The sequence below is a fragment of the Candoia aspera genome, chromosome 16 (assembly GCF_035149785.1).
Source record: "Candoia aspera isolate rCanAsp1 chromosome 16, rCanAsp1.hap2, whole genome shotgun sequence".
In the NCBI taxonomy this organism is placed as follows: domain Eukaryota; kingdom Metazoa; phylum Chordata; class Lepidosauria; order Squamata; family Boidae; genus Candoia; species Candoia aspera.
In genome coordinates this window covers 10,283,156-10,300,172 of record NC_086168.1, presented here as the reverse complement: position 1 = coordinate 10,300,172, position 17,017 = coordinate 10,283,156, and the positions used below count along the sequence as shown (strand labels likewise).

The following is a 17,017-nucleotide window of genomic DNA, read 5'->3' as shown; positions in this document are numbered from 1 at the left end:
TGAGGGAACCTGACACTCTTACTCTAAGTCACTTGGAGGACATATCTGGAGGACTTGCTTTAGGAAGTTGGGTTTTTTTTTGTTAAAGTGGGGAAAGGCCATTTTCGACATGTTGCTTTTGAATCATAAGGCCTTGACCTTGGAAACTGGTTAATATGAAGGACTATTCTGTGTTCTTGAATGGGTTCCTGTTGGTGCGAAACACAGGAGTCGTGATGAGAGGACAGCATCTTCTGGATCTGTTGACCACCTTGCACAACAGATTCCCCCATGAGCATTGGGACAGCTTCCACTGTGACACGGAAGCTGCTTTTTCCCATTTCTTTCCTTTTCCTGCTTTTAGTCAGCTGCCCTTAAGTTATTTGTTGTTTTCATCCTTAGGTTTGCGTATCCCTGCGTGATAGTGTAACCCTTTTGGTGTTTGTTTGAATGAAAAGTGATACACAGAGTTTATTTATGAATAAAGGCTACATACTAAAGAATACAGTTCTAAGAGAAGGGTGTGTTCTGGAGGACAAGAGGATACACAAGAATGATTGTGAGTAAGGCACTGCCGTTTTAGAAAGCTCCCCAGTTGCTCGTAAAGCTTTCCTACTAACTGAAAACAAATGTGCTACAGAGAGGCCAGATACATTTTGTGTTGTATTTGGTTTGTCTAATGGCAGCTTTCAGGAACACAGGAAAACCTAGGATTTCTTTTTCCCCATCTCCCCCATATCTGCTTGGCTCAAGTGATTTGTGCCACTCTGCCATCCTCCTCTGCTCCCTTTGTGGGACGGGTCTCGAATTTCCATTCTGAGTTCAGAAACAACTTCAGCTCTCAGATGTTCTCTTTCCCTAAATCCACTGAGGCTCCAGGTCACATTCGATAGTTGTGCTTCACAAATGCAGCCAAAAGCGTATTTGACTCTTGATATTATTAAAAAAACAAGGCATTCCATAAAGGTAAGTAGAAAACAATATCACTTTAAGAGGACCTGGTGAAGGAGCAGCTTGTATTTCAAGGAGCAATGTAATGGAGGTTCCCAGATATCTGTAGTGTCTTGTTTTGATGGCCAAGCACCATATTGAGCAAACAGGAAGTACAAAATGTCCTTTTTGCGCAGGTGAAAATGGCTGAACGTTTGACTGTTCCTTTGGTGAAACCTGCAAAGGTGAAAGGTAGCTTGTTCAAGCTCATTCCATCTCCTCTCTGCTCTCCTGAAATATGAAAGTTAATAGGAGTTGGCCATCTTATTTTGGAGAAATGAACCGTATGGTCAAGAGCAGCAGAGGCTGTCCATGCGTCACTTGTGTAACCCTGGAAATGCACCCCATCAGCCAGATGTTGAAAGTGAATGGTGCCTAAGAGGAGTCTGACTTCCTGTCGAATCTTTAATTCAGCTATTCCTACCTGCAGGAAGAGGAACTTCTCCTTTCCCTGCTTGCCTCATAGCCATCTTGTTTCTCCATCGAAGTTGACAAATGTTTAAAAATACACCAGCCCATCACATGCAATTTCCCTTGTGACATCAGAGTCTGACGTGTCCAGAGTGGCCCTTCCATACGGGCACAGCCGAGAGCGCTTTTTCCAGATCTGCACTGGTGCTCCCAAGACAAGTCCTGATGTGACAGGAACTCTCTACAAGACCAGCAGAGAGCTGGAACGCAGAACCATTTGATGGTTTGGATGGTTTCAGCAACCCCATGGTGGTCTTCCTTGGCTCCACATTTCTAAAGGAGCTTGAAGCCTGGTGAGCCACTTTGAAACACCCAGAGACAACTTTGTTGTGGGTGTTCATTGTCTGGGCAATATACTTGAGGGGCTGGACTCTTCATTAAGGGCGTTCTTGTCACCCACCACGTGCCCCTTCCCAGCTTATCTTCATAGCTTATTGTCTTTCAGTTTTCCAAGGCATGCAAGTAACTCTACCTAGGCCAACATTATGACACAAGTCCTTTGCTTCTTGGTAGGCTTCCGTGGCATTTGTTTTTTAATGGTTTATGCTCCACCCTTCACCCTCCTCCTGGCCAACTTTGATTCCAAAAAGTTGCAACATAAAAGGGAAAGGGGTGGGGAGGACAAGGACAAAGAACTAGGGGGCAGTCCTTGGTACAGAAACCGTACTGTGCTCTTCAGCTTTTTAAGCGAATACCGTAGTGTTAGACTTGAGGTGAAGCAGGGAAGACACACCGAAACAACATCTGGCCTTTTGAAGATGTGGCTGGGCTGCCCTGGAAACTCATTTTTAAAAAGTTTTCTCTCTCAGTTGCTTAATGGAGTGGAGGGAGGCATCTGTGCGCATGTGCGCAGGAGAGAATAAAAGAAATCTAACTGGCTAGCATTCCTTTGAAGATGGATCAGGTGGGTCACGAAAGAAATACGTTCCGAATTAGGGCGGGAAGATAGACTCTTGCGAAACCAGTTTGCTTTCATCTTAGCACCGGCTCTTCATGTCATCCTTAATAAAAATTAGGAAGTGACTACATAAGGACTTACAGTTCTTATTGTCTTCCATCAGAGACAGCCAATGGGTACAGGTGGTCCTTGCTTAACCACAATTGGGACTGGAATTTTGGTTGCTAAGCGAAGCGAACATTGTGAATCTGACCCAATTTTATGACCTTTTGGCAGCAGTTAAGTAAATAACCATGGGCGTTAAGCGAGCCACATGGTTGTTAAACAAATCATGGGGTTCCCCGTTGTTTGCTTGCCAGAAGCCAGCGGGGAAGATTGAAAATGGCGATCACGTGACCACGGGATGCTGCGATGGTCATACAGTAAATGTGGACCGGTTGCCAAGCACCCAAACAGTTATCACAAGAGTGTGGGAACGCTGCGACCGTCATGAGTGTGAGGATCGGTTGTAAGTCTGAACCATCACTAAATGAATGGTTGTTAAGCAAGGACTACCTGTATGGCCATGTATATGGTTTTGGCAGAAAGTTTTTACAAATGACCCCTGGATCTAAAAGCTGAGGAATTTAACTGTTGGTCCTTGATTTCACGCAAGTTCTGGAGGTGTGCGCCTCGTGTTTCAGTCTGTGAGTGCTATCCTGGTATCTTATTGTTACTGGCATTACTATTCCTGATACTGCATTCCCCCGGCTTTGCGTATTCCACCTTCACAGGGAGCGTTGTGCCAAAGAGTAATTTTTGGGGTGGTCTCTTTCTAATTCTGGAAATTGAAGGAAGAGACTGGTGGAAGAAAGCTCGAAAGACAACCCTGAAGTGAGAGTCTGCTTAGATTTAACAATGGAGAGGCCTAGCCAGGTTTTACTTCTATAATGGGCGATAGAGAGCGGCATCATGACTCCTTGGTTTTTGCTGGCATGGACCCACACCAGGCACGAGAGGGGCAGGTCCACGGGCTTTATCACGCCGAAAGCAGAAACGCACAGGAAAGGGGACTATCTAATCTGTCCCTTCACACACACAGCCTGCCTTGTAGAAGTCCGCATCGTATCCCGGGCTGTGTTTTTCTCAGCTGGGCCCAGCGTGCGATTTTTGCCAGAATCCGTGTCTGCTTTGCCCTTTACTTGCCTCGAAAGGGAGGTAAGCTTTAAATGAAATGCTTGGCATATTCTGCCACATGGCTGCTTAAAAGGGGATGGGTGATAAGGGGGAAACCCCCCCACTCCTATTCTGTTTCCCAGATTCCTGTTGGGAGGGTGACCCCCTTTTAACGAGCGCCTTCCTTTTCTTCCTCCCCATTGAACATCCCTCTCCGAACTGACCCCAGGCCGCACAAGCTCCAGACTGAGGTTCCCCTCTGCACCCCTCTGCAGAACTCAGGCTGCAAGCAAGAAGCTGTCCAGTCACAGGCTCTGCTGATTGGCCCAAGGTGGCTGGCTTGAATAATGAACCTGTTAGTGTTGGGAGCAGCGATTGGCCGGGCCCTGCTGCAGTGGGAATGCAGGCTGGATCATTGGGGCTGCTGCTCCTTTGACGCGCATTGTATGGGCTGGGGATGCACCTGCTGATCGCGCAGCTGCTGGAGCGCAGAACTCATCCTTCTGGGCTCCGGAGAGCAGCTTCTGCGCAGGCTTTCCAGCATCTCGGCTTCCTTTTTCCATCGCCTCCCTGAATGAGTGGCTTGTGAGGCCAGGCACGACAGCCCTGCCCGCACTTTCAAAGGAGGGCGGGCACTGTAACTGCAACATGAGCCTCTGGTGCTGCTGGGCGTGAAGCTGCCGGTGCAGGACCGGTTCCTCGAGCGAGCGGCTCGTCTGTTAATGCTCTGGGCATCCTTCCCGTCCGCCGAGCGAGGGTCTCCCTTCCCGGGATTCCAGCCGAGGGATCAGCGATGCTGCAGTCGCTCTGGCGTCTTTTCTCTTGCCTCTTCCTAAGGGCTGGGTGTCAAGGCCCTGCTGCGGCCAAGGAGGAGGTGGCAAAGGAAGAACCCCCCGTTCCCAGCCCTGGGGACCAAGTGCCAAAGATGCCCAGGAAGCTGCTCAACAAAGGGGCTGAGCCCTCTGAAAGGAGACCAGCTATTCTCCTGGTGGTTGGGCCTGCTGAGCATTTCACGGAGGTAACGTTTATTTGAGGAGATGGGCAGACAGATTGGTGTGGCCGGTACCAGTCTGGGCAGGGAGGGTTCCACGGGGGTGGGATGATGGGAGGTTGGATCTCTGGTGCTTCAGAGGAGCTGCCTGGGGAATGGGAGCCTTGGTGACACTTAGTGCAGCTGGCCAGAAATAAAGCAAGAAGTTTCAATGAGCATGATGCAACTCTCAATTTAATATGCGCAGTCCGTCTACAATCCCTGAGTTGCTGCAGCTTTCCATTGGAGGCTGGTAATGTAATCCGCCGTTCCAGGCTGATACTATAAGTGGAGGTTTTAAATGATGTTGGCTTTTGATGAGGATTTTCTCTTAACTTGAAATCTTATTGGCAGTGTGTGAGAGACTCCCTGAAAACGTGTACCTCGCTTGGTCCTTTGCTCCCCTCCGGTTGCATTTGTAGCAAGGAGAGCTGCACAGAGGGACCAAAAGGGTTTTAAATTACGGAAATTGCAGCCTTGCGGTTAGGTTTTGGGCTTTGGGCCACGTCAACGTTGATGCTTGCAGGAGGACAGCGAGCCTTGGAAAAGCTGCCCTGGTTCATTTGTGCAATAGCCAGTGTAGAATTAAAAAAAAAATAAAAATAAGTTAGGTCTCACATTAGACGTGCAAAAATGAAGGGCCCTTCAGAAATGGGGAATTAAGGGCCCTCCTGCCTAATAGCAAACTCAAAGGTTCCTATTAATTTCTGCTTGGGAAGCAAAATGTGGCCATGCAATTTAAGCAGACAGTTAATCTATACAACTGCTGAATTAAAAATTTAACGCCCCAGGAATGATGTTGGTAATGGTGAGTGCACTTGTAGGATACGTAGAACTTTTAGGTAGGGGATGGGCAGGAGAGGCTGCAGAAGAAATGAGAAGCGATAATTGATTTGCTGAGGCTTCTCACGCCTTACAGAAAGCATGCGTGTGGGGGGAAGAGGGGGAGAATGCTCTGCTCCCTTCTTAACACTGTAAAAAGGAGGATTTATGCCCCTCTTTAGTTCTTTTTCCCCTGCAGCAATCAAACGTACAATAAAGGTAAGCGTAATCAAGCGTTGTCCTCTGGATCGCTTCTCTTAATCCAGAGGATACAATTGGAGATCGGTTCAGTTTGTGGAACATCTAGGAGAGGCCTGGTTGGTGAGCTCAGCCCAACATTTTAGGCATAAATTGAATGGTAAAATGTGTGTTCTGAAAAAGTTGACATTTTCCGTCCCAACTTTCCTGTACAGTAAGTCACCTGAAGTTAAAGAATGGCGGCAAACTGGTTTTAGGTGTCCATGTGGCTTGATAAGATCCTCAGAATTACAAATGGTGATGACAGGAGATGGAAACTGTCAGAAAGCATAGTTTAGATAGCCACGGATTTGTTGAAGTTCTCGAAAGAATTTTATTCTAGAACACCTTTAAGGTGAATGTAACGGGGAGGGCAGAAAAACATAAAACGTCACAAGATCTGTTGCACAGAACATGCTCGGAAGATGTACCATACATGGTGTACATGCTGGGGCTTAGGGCCTAGCAAAGACACCAACGGGCGCTGTTAATTATTTCTAATGTGGATACTCCCTTGAAAACCTAGGTTAAACATTTTCCACATCTGTGTTGTGTTAATCTGGGAGCTCTCTTTAGCATCTTTCCCAGCAAATCCCTTCTAGCAAGGATTTAAGGATGTTACAAACATTCAACGTCATTCTTAATCTTTTTGCAAATCAAGCAGTACAAAGTCTAAAAATCGGGACACGGTTTTTAAGCGGGGCTCAGGTATGCACGGACTCGGGCACTGCGATAAAAATTGGGGGTGTTTGCGTTGCTGCCATGAATAGGCTACTTTTAAGATGAGTTCTTGAAACTTCGAGGTATAAGAAGTCAATTTATCATCTGTCTAGTTGGAAATACCGCAATCTAGAAGTGGCTTGCTTCTAGCCTCCCAGATCAATTTTAGCCCCCCTACTCCTCCAGCTGTGTGATCTTACTGGTGCGGTAGAACCTGAAATCCAACTCGGGTGCTGAGTTGGGGAGGGCACAAATCTCCAGCACAAATGGAGAGACATTTGTTCCTCTGCTCTTCTCTTGCTCCATTGGTTCAAAGGTCTGATGAATGCTGCTTTTGAGACTAAAACATTTCTGCCCTGTTGCTTCTGTTCCTTGGATACACGGTGCTCCTTGGCTATACTAGCTCTGAGTTTGGAATTAGTGGCAAACTGTACATTCCCAAATGGCACATACGGGGGGGTGGGGTGCCTTCAGATTTTGCTGAACCACCTTCCCATCAGCTTTGTCACTAGTCCTGGCTTATGGACAAGCAGGTTGGTCTAGGAGGAGAAGGTAACAGGAAAGACTCCATTGGCTTGAGGCATTCCTTCTCCCTGAAGTGTGCAGTCAAGGGTTGGTCTGGATCTGAAGTCCTGGGGTCAAACAGGTGCTGTTTCCCACCTGTTCCAACCCATGCAGGAGAGAAAGCCTTTTCGGCAGTTCTGGAATGCCTTTCTGGCACTGGGGAAAAGCTTTTTTCTACTCACCCAAATCTTAAAACTTCACAATTGCCTCATGATTTGAATGTTATTCTTTACTTCTTTGCTCACTGCTTTTTACTGCAATGTAAATGCCTTGTAATTTTTTTTCAATGCCTTGTAATTTTTTTTATACCCTTGCTTTTTTTTTTTTTACTTTGTCCCTGTTTTGCTTGGCTCATAAAGGGTGCCTTTTAAATGTTGTAGAGGAAGACAGCACCTTTTCAAATCTCTACCCCATTTCTTTTGTTTATGGTGTGGTAATTGGAAATGATAATCCCAGTTAAATTCAAGTGTAATAAAATTGCTTCACCTATTTGGAACAGAGGTAATGTTTGCTGAGCAGGAAGAAGGTGTCCATCCCCTCCTCCCCCTTTTTTTTTTGCCTGCCCGCCCTGCAGCATCTGTTAATTTCAAGAGCCTCTTGTTTGCTCTTGTGCTGCAAAAATGGACCCTGCCAAGATTAGCAGATCTGATGTTGAGATGCTTCAGAGATTCAGGAACAAACAAGTTAATGCCATGCAGTAAGGCCAGTTCCATAGTCCAGCGGGAGATGATTTTGTTGACTGTTCCCCTTGGGCCAACTGGGGGACTCACTTCTGGAACAAGACTTGCTACTCTTCCCTCAGTGGTGAAATATTGATGGACACATGTTGGGTTGGTACAGCCATCATGTTCAGAGCATCCCAGTTGTCTGCATCCCATTTTGAAGTGAGAGAAATGGTTTTTCTTTGCTGTTCCTCCCTGCTTTGAGCCTAGTTTGAAGTTGCTGTTTGTTTAGCTGTGGGAGATAATCGTATCCTTGACTGTCTGCCCCTCCATTCCAGTCTGGGGCTTCAGCTCTCTGTAACAGCTCCTTGTCTCCATGGGAAATTCATCTCTCCCTGGGAAATTAATCATGAATCCCTTTCAGCAGATATGAAAAGCAACTACTGTTTAAGAGTCTACATCATGTCAACAGAAGTAGGTCAACTCATGAATTTTTTCACAGAAGAAGTTTCCTGTAATAGTAGATACATTCATATTCCCAAGAGTTGGTAAACTCATTTTAAACTTGGTGGCCCAGTTCAGATCTCACAGCAAACTGTGGTTTCCTCTAGTTCCTTGCCTCTTCACATACACTTGAACTCCAGCTTGATTATGTCCAAATGAGACCATATTTGTTCCAAACCTTAGATTGTGTCAGAACTGGGTTTGAGAGTCCACCTCGGACTGTGGCTTTTAATCTGAGATTAGGAGCCAGTTGTGGTTTCTAGTGGCTATTGTGTTCTGCTTTGATTTGGGTACAGAGAAAGAAGGAATTCAGCATGGGATTGGCGATGAAGCCAAAAAGTGATGGAGCGTCAGCGCAACTCCGAGAAAATAGGTGGCAGTTTCAGTCTAGGAGATAACTTTGATTGTGCTTACTGCACTTTCTTTAGCACACTCGTCTTGCCAGCCAGAGTGGCCAAGTCATAAGCCATGGTTTAGACTCTATTCCCCTACTGCTTGGTCCAAGCTAAGTAGATGACATTCTGGTTGGACGAGATACCTGAACGTCGATGTGTTGTTCATGAGAGTTCAATTCAGCCACCATCGAGGGAGTCTTTGACAAAAACAAAGAAGTTGTTTCTCTCACGGGGGGCCTTGTCCATGGAAAGAAGCTGAGGACAAGAAGTACTGAGCTGAATTGGCACGAAGGCTTCTTTCATGTGTGAGCGTGTTGATAGGCATTGATTAGCGGAGAATGGAGAGTCTGTAGAAGTGTAATTAACACTTCATAAAAGCAGCTTTTCAAGAGGAGTTTTGTTCCCTGAAACATTTTGTTTCTTGACTTCAGGAAGCTTTTTTCTGCTGGCTCTTTCCCTTTGTTGGCCTTCGTTTTCTAGGTACCTCTTAGTCAGTTTTGTGACACTTCAACATTTAACACAGTTACCTGGCTTGAATCGTTAGGCAGGCTGGTGCTTAGGCACTACTTGCTTTGATGTCTCTCCCCTTTTCCACCCCCCAGACTTTGAGCTTCCTGGGTACCAGATGATGGCTATGGACCCCTGTGCCAACAGACAAGCAAATCCATGCGTGTTCAAGGAGCAAAACCCTTGGTTGGCCAAGAGACACTCCTGTATTTCCTTATTCAGTATCAGGGTTATAAATTCATTTGACTTTTAGATTTTTTTCCCGAGTCATGGGCAACATTCAGCCCAAGCCTGCATGTTGGGACCCTCCTCTACCCCCGCTTCCTCCCACATAATCCTGTATCCAGTTGTCTGCTGTTGCATTTTCCTTCAGATCAGGCCATTATCCTCTTGCTGCAGCCCAACCACTAGTTGAAAACGAATGTGCTGCATTGCGTTATATTCTAGGCTTTGGGCTACACGGGAGCAGAACAGCCTCTCCTGGGCCTTGGCAGCCTTCAGTCCCTATTTTTTAGATGCCAAGCACAGGTGGAGATCTTGGGTTAAGACTGGGCTGAAGAGGGATGTCTCCAGTCTCTGGACAACTAGGCACATCTCAAGCTTTAGAGGCTTCTTCGCATCATCACAGAACACCTGCCTACAGATGAGCTTGGCTGAATGAAGAGCTATCAGCCTCATGCCAGAAGGAAGCGGTGCTGGGGTGGGGGGCTTTTTACAATTTTTCCTCCAACTGACATAGCATGCTAGGTTGAGCCGTGTGAAGATGTGGATTTCCAGACAGGTCCTGTTTCTCTGTCTAGACGGTGAACAGATAAAAAGGCACAGCTGATGGGAAGGAAATAGGAATTTCAAGGGAAAGGCGATGCCCTTATGCGTGGTCCTTATGTGACGTCCTGGATTATTGGTCAAATCCTCCGGTTCGTGAACCAGTTGCCTTCTGATAACTTGATTGTCTCAATTCTTCAGCTTATCCTGTTGCACCTTCCCTCTTTTTTAATCTCCTCTTAAGCACGCAAGTTCCTCCCAAGGCCAGTGGCTGAGTATTTCTTGGGTATGTAGCAGTTTTGCTAGAAAATGGGTGGAGAGAAAAATACATCTTCACACCAAGGACAAATTTCTCTCCAAGTGCCTTAGAGCCTTCCAGCAGAAAGAAATATTGGGGGCAGATTTAAAGGGAAGGCCATGGAGGAGAACCCTGCCCAAGCAGGCTTGGTGTTGGCTAAAGTGGTATTCATTTGAAATCATGATCTGATCTTCTGTCCCTAACTATTTTGACTGCTCCTTGAACTCAAGAATATTAACTACGTCTCCCATTGTCCCTGGCTGACTCCTGATGGGAGTGTTACTCCCATTGTAGAAGCACCAAACTGGGGAAGATTTTCAGCGGGGTGCAGCGCTGGGAACCTGTTAACCCCCTGAAACATTTAGCCCTCAATGGCTTTTAGTTGAAGAGCAGGTGGCTGCAGCAGCTTTTTCTATTTTTTGCCTGTAATTAAGCCTGTTACCAGGCTGAGTATACCAGCAATGGAGGTGTAATTAAACTTTAATTTGTCAGGATTTATTACAGTGGACTCCCCCCCCCCCACTGGGCAGTGTCTCTCTTCCACCTTTCCAGCGTAATTTGCTTGCAAGGTGATTTTGCCGAAAGAGCCAGCTGTGGCAGCCAAGTGTGCCACTTCTGTTCATGCTGCATCTGGGGCCATGTTCAGAGGATTGGCTTGTTTTTTGTTTAAATGCCTTAGACTTCCCTTTTGTAAAAAGACACTTCTATGAGAAAGATTCTGGGTGCTGGCCAAGGCTTTTGGTCTTAAGGACTAAAATCCTTGTGTGTGGTGGGTCTGTCTTAAATGAAAGCAGGAGAACTCCAGGTACACTGCAGCATGCCCAAAGCATGCCAGGAGCTGCGAGAACGAACCATTATATACTGACCTGCCTTTGGTCTCTTCCCATTCAGGCCCCAAAGGTGGGCTCACAGGTAATGCGTTCCCCCTTATCCTAAGTCCACCCAAAGCAATGGGACAGCAGATTGCTTCCTGAATTAATCATTTTATTATATCAGGCATTTGTTGTTTTTTTTAAATGGAGGAGTGTCCCTCTGTGTCAGTCAGACTGGCATTCCAAAGGGGCGCACTCTGGACATGACAGGGACATCTCAGTGAAAGCTGGGCCAAGAATGTGCAATTAGTCTTGAGGACGAGTACAGCTCTAAATCATACAGCTTCTTGGCAGTGAAGCCCAGGGCTGCCGTATATTAAAAGAAACAGACCGCGTCTGCAAAATTACGATCCAGGAAGATGAGATGGAAGGGGGAAAGTATTCTGCCCTCTCCAACACCTCTGGAGAGCAAGTGCCATGACTTTTATAAAGCACCGGTTCTAATTTTGGTGTTTTCCAAGCGATGTTGAGTTTAACCTGGACAGGAAGGTGACCAGATTTCAGGACTGCCTGGTCATTCTGCAGAGCATTCCTTGGGATGGTTGCAGCTATCTCAGCTTCTGCTGCTGGCGTCTTTGCTGCAAGGCAACCTGGACGCTGTTTTTTTCCGGGACTTAGAAGCTGGCTCATGTTGCATGGAAGTCTTCTTTCTTTGCCCTGGAGTATAAATACATGAGACTGCCTTATACAGGCTCAGATCACATCTCCATCTAGTAATGTGCTCTGCCAGGCAGCAGCTTTGAAAGGTGGTGGAGTTCATTCCCAGGCTGTCACCTGAGATGATCTTCAGCTGGAGCTGCCCGGCTTGACGTTGGCACCTTCTGCATCTTGGGTAGGTGCTGTTTCAGCCACCTGCTCTTCCTCCCTGAATCTTGTAAGGCAGCCTAAGGGTTGGAGTTGAGCAAGTCCGGTTCTTTCGCCACACATGAGCGTCTTCCTGTAAACGTCTCCAGAATTTCTCTCTCCCTCACAATCCCCCATTAGGGATTTGCCCAGTTTCTGCAAGCTGGGTCTCCAGCATCCCAATATGCTAATGTTTAATGTAATTTCTTTGAGGGATTCCTGACAGCAAGCATTGCCAATTTTTTCCCCCTGCCTAATAATAGGCCAGTTCAGAGAAAGAACTGGGCAGAGGACACTGCAAAGGGCCTAGTCTGCATTTGGCATTGTTGAGAGACCTATCTTCTGATCCGTGGCTCATCCTGTTGGGGCAGGTGGCTTCTCAGTGGCACACTGCCTTCTGTCAATCTCCTTCCTGCCAAAAATATTCCATAGACAACCCCCCCCCCCCCAAGAAAATGTGCTGGGCTTGTTTCTTTAAGACGGGCTCATTTCCAAGGGCATCGAACTGAGTTGGCTCCCAAGTGGCTTTGTGCTCAGGCTTAAATCAAGAGTGGACTTGTTTCCCTAGGGAGCACAAGGTCCTCTTTCTTGCTTCTCCTCCTGTGCACATGTTGCCTCCACGCCACTTCCAAGAACATGGAAAGGACTTGCAGGATATTTGCCCACACTTCCATTGAGTGGCAGGTCATGCTCCCTCATTCAGTCTCCAGCTGGTTCTTTTTGCCCCGTATAATTGGTACACCGTGCCCACAAACTGCAGAAGAGCGCAGTCGGCAGCTTTCTGCTCCTCTCTGAAGCAACTCAGCAGATCTGCAGAGAGTTAATTTTCCTTGGCAGAGAAAGTGACGTGCAGCTTTACGAAAGCCAGATTGAGCAACGCCCGTATCACATGCCTGGGCTAAGAATGCGTGGCTCTGCTCCATGGCCGGGGAGGGCCCCGGCCACGGAGGGTTCCCTTTTAAGCAGAAGGGCAGGGCTGCCTCAGCCAATTGCAGCCCGGCGAGTCCCGGTCATAGACGGCTGTCACGTACTTTGCCGGCATTTCGGCATTTCCTCTCGGCCCGGCACAAGAGCGAAAGGGGAGTTGGGTGGGTTCCATTTGGGCCGCAGCGCAGCTCAGGCGAGGGGGAGATGCTTTGTCTGTGCCTCTATGTACCAAGCTTTGGCGATTCCCAGGCCGAGTTTGAGTACTTTGAGTCGAGAGGCCTCCCTGCCGAACTCAAGTCCATCTTCAGGCTCAGCCTTTTGATCCCTTCCCAGGAATTCTCTACCTATCGGCAATGGAAGCAGGTAAGGATGGGGCTGGGAGGGCAGGGGATGCGGAGAAGCAGAACGGTCTTCTTCCTCTGTTGGCGTGGCGGCAGTTCTTGCTGCTGCCAGAAGCCGCATGGCTTCCCACCCCTCCTTCCCCCCTTCCCCACTGGCTTGCAGATTGAGAAAGGGAGAGATTCACCCCTGGAATGGTAGCACCTGGAGGAGAACTTGGGCGGTGGTGCTGGCCGGGACCCCTGAGAGCAGCCACTGCCCCTACATTTGCCTTCTGACCTGAGGCTGGGCTCCCCTCCCGAGTCCCCCCGTTCCCTCTTAGAGCAACTTTTATTTCTCTGTGATTTTGCTTCCCACTTTTCTGCTTTGAGGAGACAGCAACGTGCCTGCTTGGATTGCTCCCCCGATGAAGGACTTTCCACGTTGAGTCCCAGTTCTTCCCTCCCTTCCAAGCGACCTTTTCAGAGAGCAAAGCTTTTGCTACTTCTAATCATGCCGGCTTAATTTATTTGACTGCGTAGTTTTGAGTGCCGGGAAGCTTTCCTTCCTGCTTGGGGTCGGATGCAGCAGAATGAGCAGCGTAGATGGAATTTCTCCACTTCCTTTGAAAATGCTCTTGGGCTTTCGGTTTAACCTCTTCTAATGCTCTGAGCCAGGCCTCCCCAGTCTGGCACCTTCCAGACATGTTGGAACTACAACTCCCGTCGCCCTCAACTAGGCTGGGTTGGGGTCTTCCCAATGAGGAACTGCCTTTCACCGTAGTTCCTGAAAGTGCACAGGATGCAGGGAAAGGGTGGGGAGAGTCACCTTGGGGAAGTTCAGGGTGAGGAGGAGGAGGAAATGAGTTGGATATGGTTGGTGGAAGGCGTTGCGTCTTTGAGGTAAAGGAAGGTTCCTCCTAAATCTTCAGCTATGATGGGCTGGACTAGAAGTTGCCTTGGGGAAATTGCAAGCGTTTTCAGAAGCAGCTTACATAACCTGTGCTGAGCACAGCCCGGCAGTCAGCTGAGAACCCTCTGGCTTGCCTTCCTTTCCTGAAACCTCATCCATGGCTGATGGGCCCTGGTGGACCACATTCCTAGACGGCATTTTTCAGCATACTGGGTTATTTTAAGACTTGAAACACGGGGCTTGGGGGTTTGCTTTCGATCAAGGAAAGTAGGGATCTTTTGTCCAGTTGAGGTCTCGGTCCACACAACTCACTTGACACTGATAGCAGGTCTCAGCCAGGAGTCATTCCAGGCTTGGGGCACTGGAGATGTAAAGCAGGTGCTCTGTTACTGGGACTTCCTTCCCTACTGGAATGAATGATAGTGGCAGTCCCTAATAATTGCCCCACAAACAGTGCTGTGGCACACCCATGAAGAGAAATCTGTGGGTTGTCAGTGTCCTCTGACTGAATCTCTTGTCCATCATGGCACCACCAACACTTCTGCTCCATGTAGCTATCTCTATAGGGTTTGATACCACCATCTTGTTCGGTAGCGGTTAACAGGTGCTCCCGTTTTTATCAAGGTATTGATCAATCATTAACTGACCTGGAGAGGACAGCGGGAGCACGTGACAGTGCAGTATTTCAGAATTGGCCATGGGCCTATCTCACGGTGCTGTCCGCTTGCGTTTCCATCTTGCCCCAGTCTCTGGGCTGAGCTCCCCTCCGCCCAACACGGTGCCCTCCAGATCTCTTGATAAGACAGCCACGGGCTAAAGCTGACTTGGGTAGCAGGCTGCTCCAAACTCAAACAAGACCCACGTTGAGCCTCTGGAGGCATTTGCAGTGCCTCGGTTACGAGGCAAGACGTCCATGGGTGTGATTTTAGGAAGTAGCCTTGGGTTTTCCGGTGGAAATTTTGGAACCTGCACATGCTCCTTCATTGAAACGGTGAGGATTCTGCACTGTCTCACTTCATCACTGCAAGAAGATTAACATGAGACCTGCACACGCCAAAAAGTGTTTTGGCACCGAGTGTGATGGGAGTTGCGTGTTGCAATTTTAGAAACACCCTACTGAGCCAACAGAGATGTCACGTTCCTTCTTCCCCCTTTGGCCAACCATGGCAATCTTTTTGGGAGGAGAACTCTGCATTTTAGGGCGTTCCAGGGTTGATTTACAAGCAGTGTCACACATTTCTTACTTCGCTTTCTTTCTCCCCAAGGGGTCCCTTGCCATGGGCAAACTCTGAATGAGCTGGTTTGCTGTTATCTGCTTGCACACCAACGGCCTCCTTCTATCTTTAGCCTGCAAATTGTGATCCCTTCTCTCTGCTTATTACAACCATCATGTGATTTGGCTGCTTGGACATTCAAAAGGTCATTGCGGACAGTGGCTGGATGTCCTTACTAACGCTTAGGTAAAAGGATTAAATTATATAAGATCTAAGTTTAGCAGCTGTGTGGGAAGGAACATCCTCAGTAAAATTCAGTGTAATTCTCCCTCTGAAAAATCATCATGGGGAGCATCCAGAGCATAATTGTTTGTCTGTTTCTCTCTCTCAATGGCTGCACCTGTACACCCGACCGAGCCAGGATTTTGAGTTCTGTGGAGTATTGGCTTGCAGGGAACCAGCTGCTTGGCTGCTGTCGTGGTTTGATTTGCTAAGAAATGGGTCCTGTAGCTGAACTCCAGCTTAGCCTCATCTGGCCTAGGCCATGGAGAGAGATTATAGATTGTAGAAGGAGATTTGATACAAGCCAGGGACTCAGGGTCATGTACAAGCCCAAATTCCTGGTTTACCTCTCCCAAACAAGCCGGAAGTCGGAAGCCAGGAAGGAACCACAGCTTCCTAAGAGGGGAAGGTGGGGCCGAGGAAGAGGCATCCAGCAGACTGGGCCAGGGTGGTGCTCTTTCATAATCAGATTCCCCAAATCACGATTTTGCATGATATGCAAACGGTATATCATCTTTGCATTCCCTAACTTGACAGGCAACCAGCTTGGTCTTATATTGTGATATCCTAGGTGCTTATGAGAGGGGCTGGCGACCGAGGTCGTCGTGTCACACGGAGATGAATAGTTAGCCCAGGTGAGACACCGAATGGGTCTCACTTCCAGAGGTGGAGCTGTGTTATTCCATTGCGGCAAAAATTACACCATGTCTGTCGGTGGATGCAGTCATAATGTCATTTGTTTGGTTTTTGGCTTTGCATACCAGCCTAGCTGCAATTTATTTAGTTAACAATTGTTGGACGAGGGCTTGAGTGTGATGGGCGAGTCTTAGGGCCTCACAGATCTATTGTGGCAGGAGCTTTCAGCACAGGAAGAAGTCTGTCCTTCCAGGATGGTATTCAGAACTGAGGCTGTCTAAACACAGTTCCTGATGACTATGCAAAACAGGTGGTGGCGGGGCTGTGCTGACTGAGCCAGGATTTTTCTCTTGCCCTCCTCCCCTTCTTGGTGAAGGCTGGGAGGATTGGCTCCTGGTCGGGTGAAGTGTATTTCTTAACCGCCTGACCTTGCCATCTCTTAATCTCATTTGTAAAGATACACTCTGCTCCTGAAATCTAGTTTCCCCCAGGTTCCCGCACAAGAGAATAACCGCAGGGCATCCAAACCAGTTCATGCTTGTTTCAGAGCCGTTGCATCACTTAAATATTGCTTGTTAATGTTACTTCTTAGCTTACCCAGCAAGTTTTCTAGCTGCAGTTAGTTCCCCCCAGAAATAACTAGTTTTCCTGTTGGTTCCTCTTACTAAAACAAAAACATTAGTTTTGAGTGGAGGGCTGAAAAGCGAGCGTGACAGAGTTGGGTGACCTTGGTACTTTTCAGAACTGCTCAGCTCAAGTAACTTTGCGTGTCCGGTTACTGAAATGAGCGTGCAAATGTTGCTGAATGTGTTTTTCGTAGTTGGGAAGAACTGGCTTTCTTGCTTCCTCCTCCAGAGGCAACTTACAACCTGGCTATGTTGTGAAAGATGCTTGAGTTTTTCAGTGAAAACATCTTAAACGAGTTGAGTTCGGACAAGATTCTCAGCCTTTTAGGGTAATTAATACCATTCTTCCCCACTATTGAGGAATCAGAAATCCGTATTTTGAAACATTTG

General features: G+C 47.7%; 1 protein-coding gene across 7 annotated transcripts in view; it reads left to right on the top strand.

Moving 5' to 3' along the window:
* The window catches only part of SLC25A25 (solute carrier family 25 member 25), a 34,983-nt gene that overhangs the window by 5,268 nt on the left and 12,698 nt on the right, over positions 1–17,017 (top strand). For 2 of the 7 annotated variants that reach the window (XM_063316291.1, XM_063316290.1), the window contains exon 1: positions 12,803–13,002. The exons of 3 other annotated variants lie outside the window; for them this stretch is intronic. In XM_063316291.1, the coding sequence (XP_063172361.1) occupies positions 12,844–13,002 (159 nt within the window). In that variant the 5' untranslated portion in view covers positions 12,803–12,843. Of the gene's footprint in view, positions 1–4,155; positions 4,512–12,802; positions 13,003–17,017 lie in introns of those variants that run through there. 2 more of the 7 variants (XM_063316297.1, XM_063316294.1) reach the window with 2 other exon arrangements.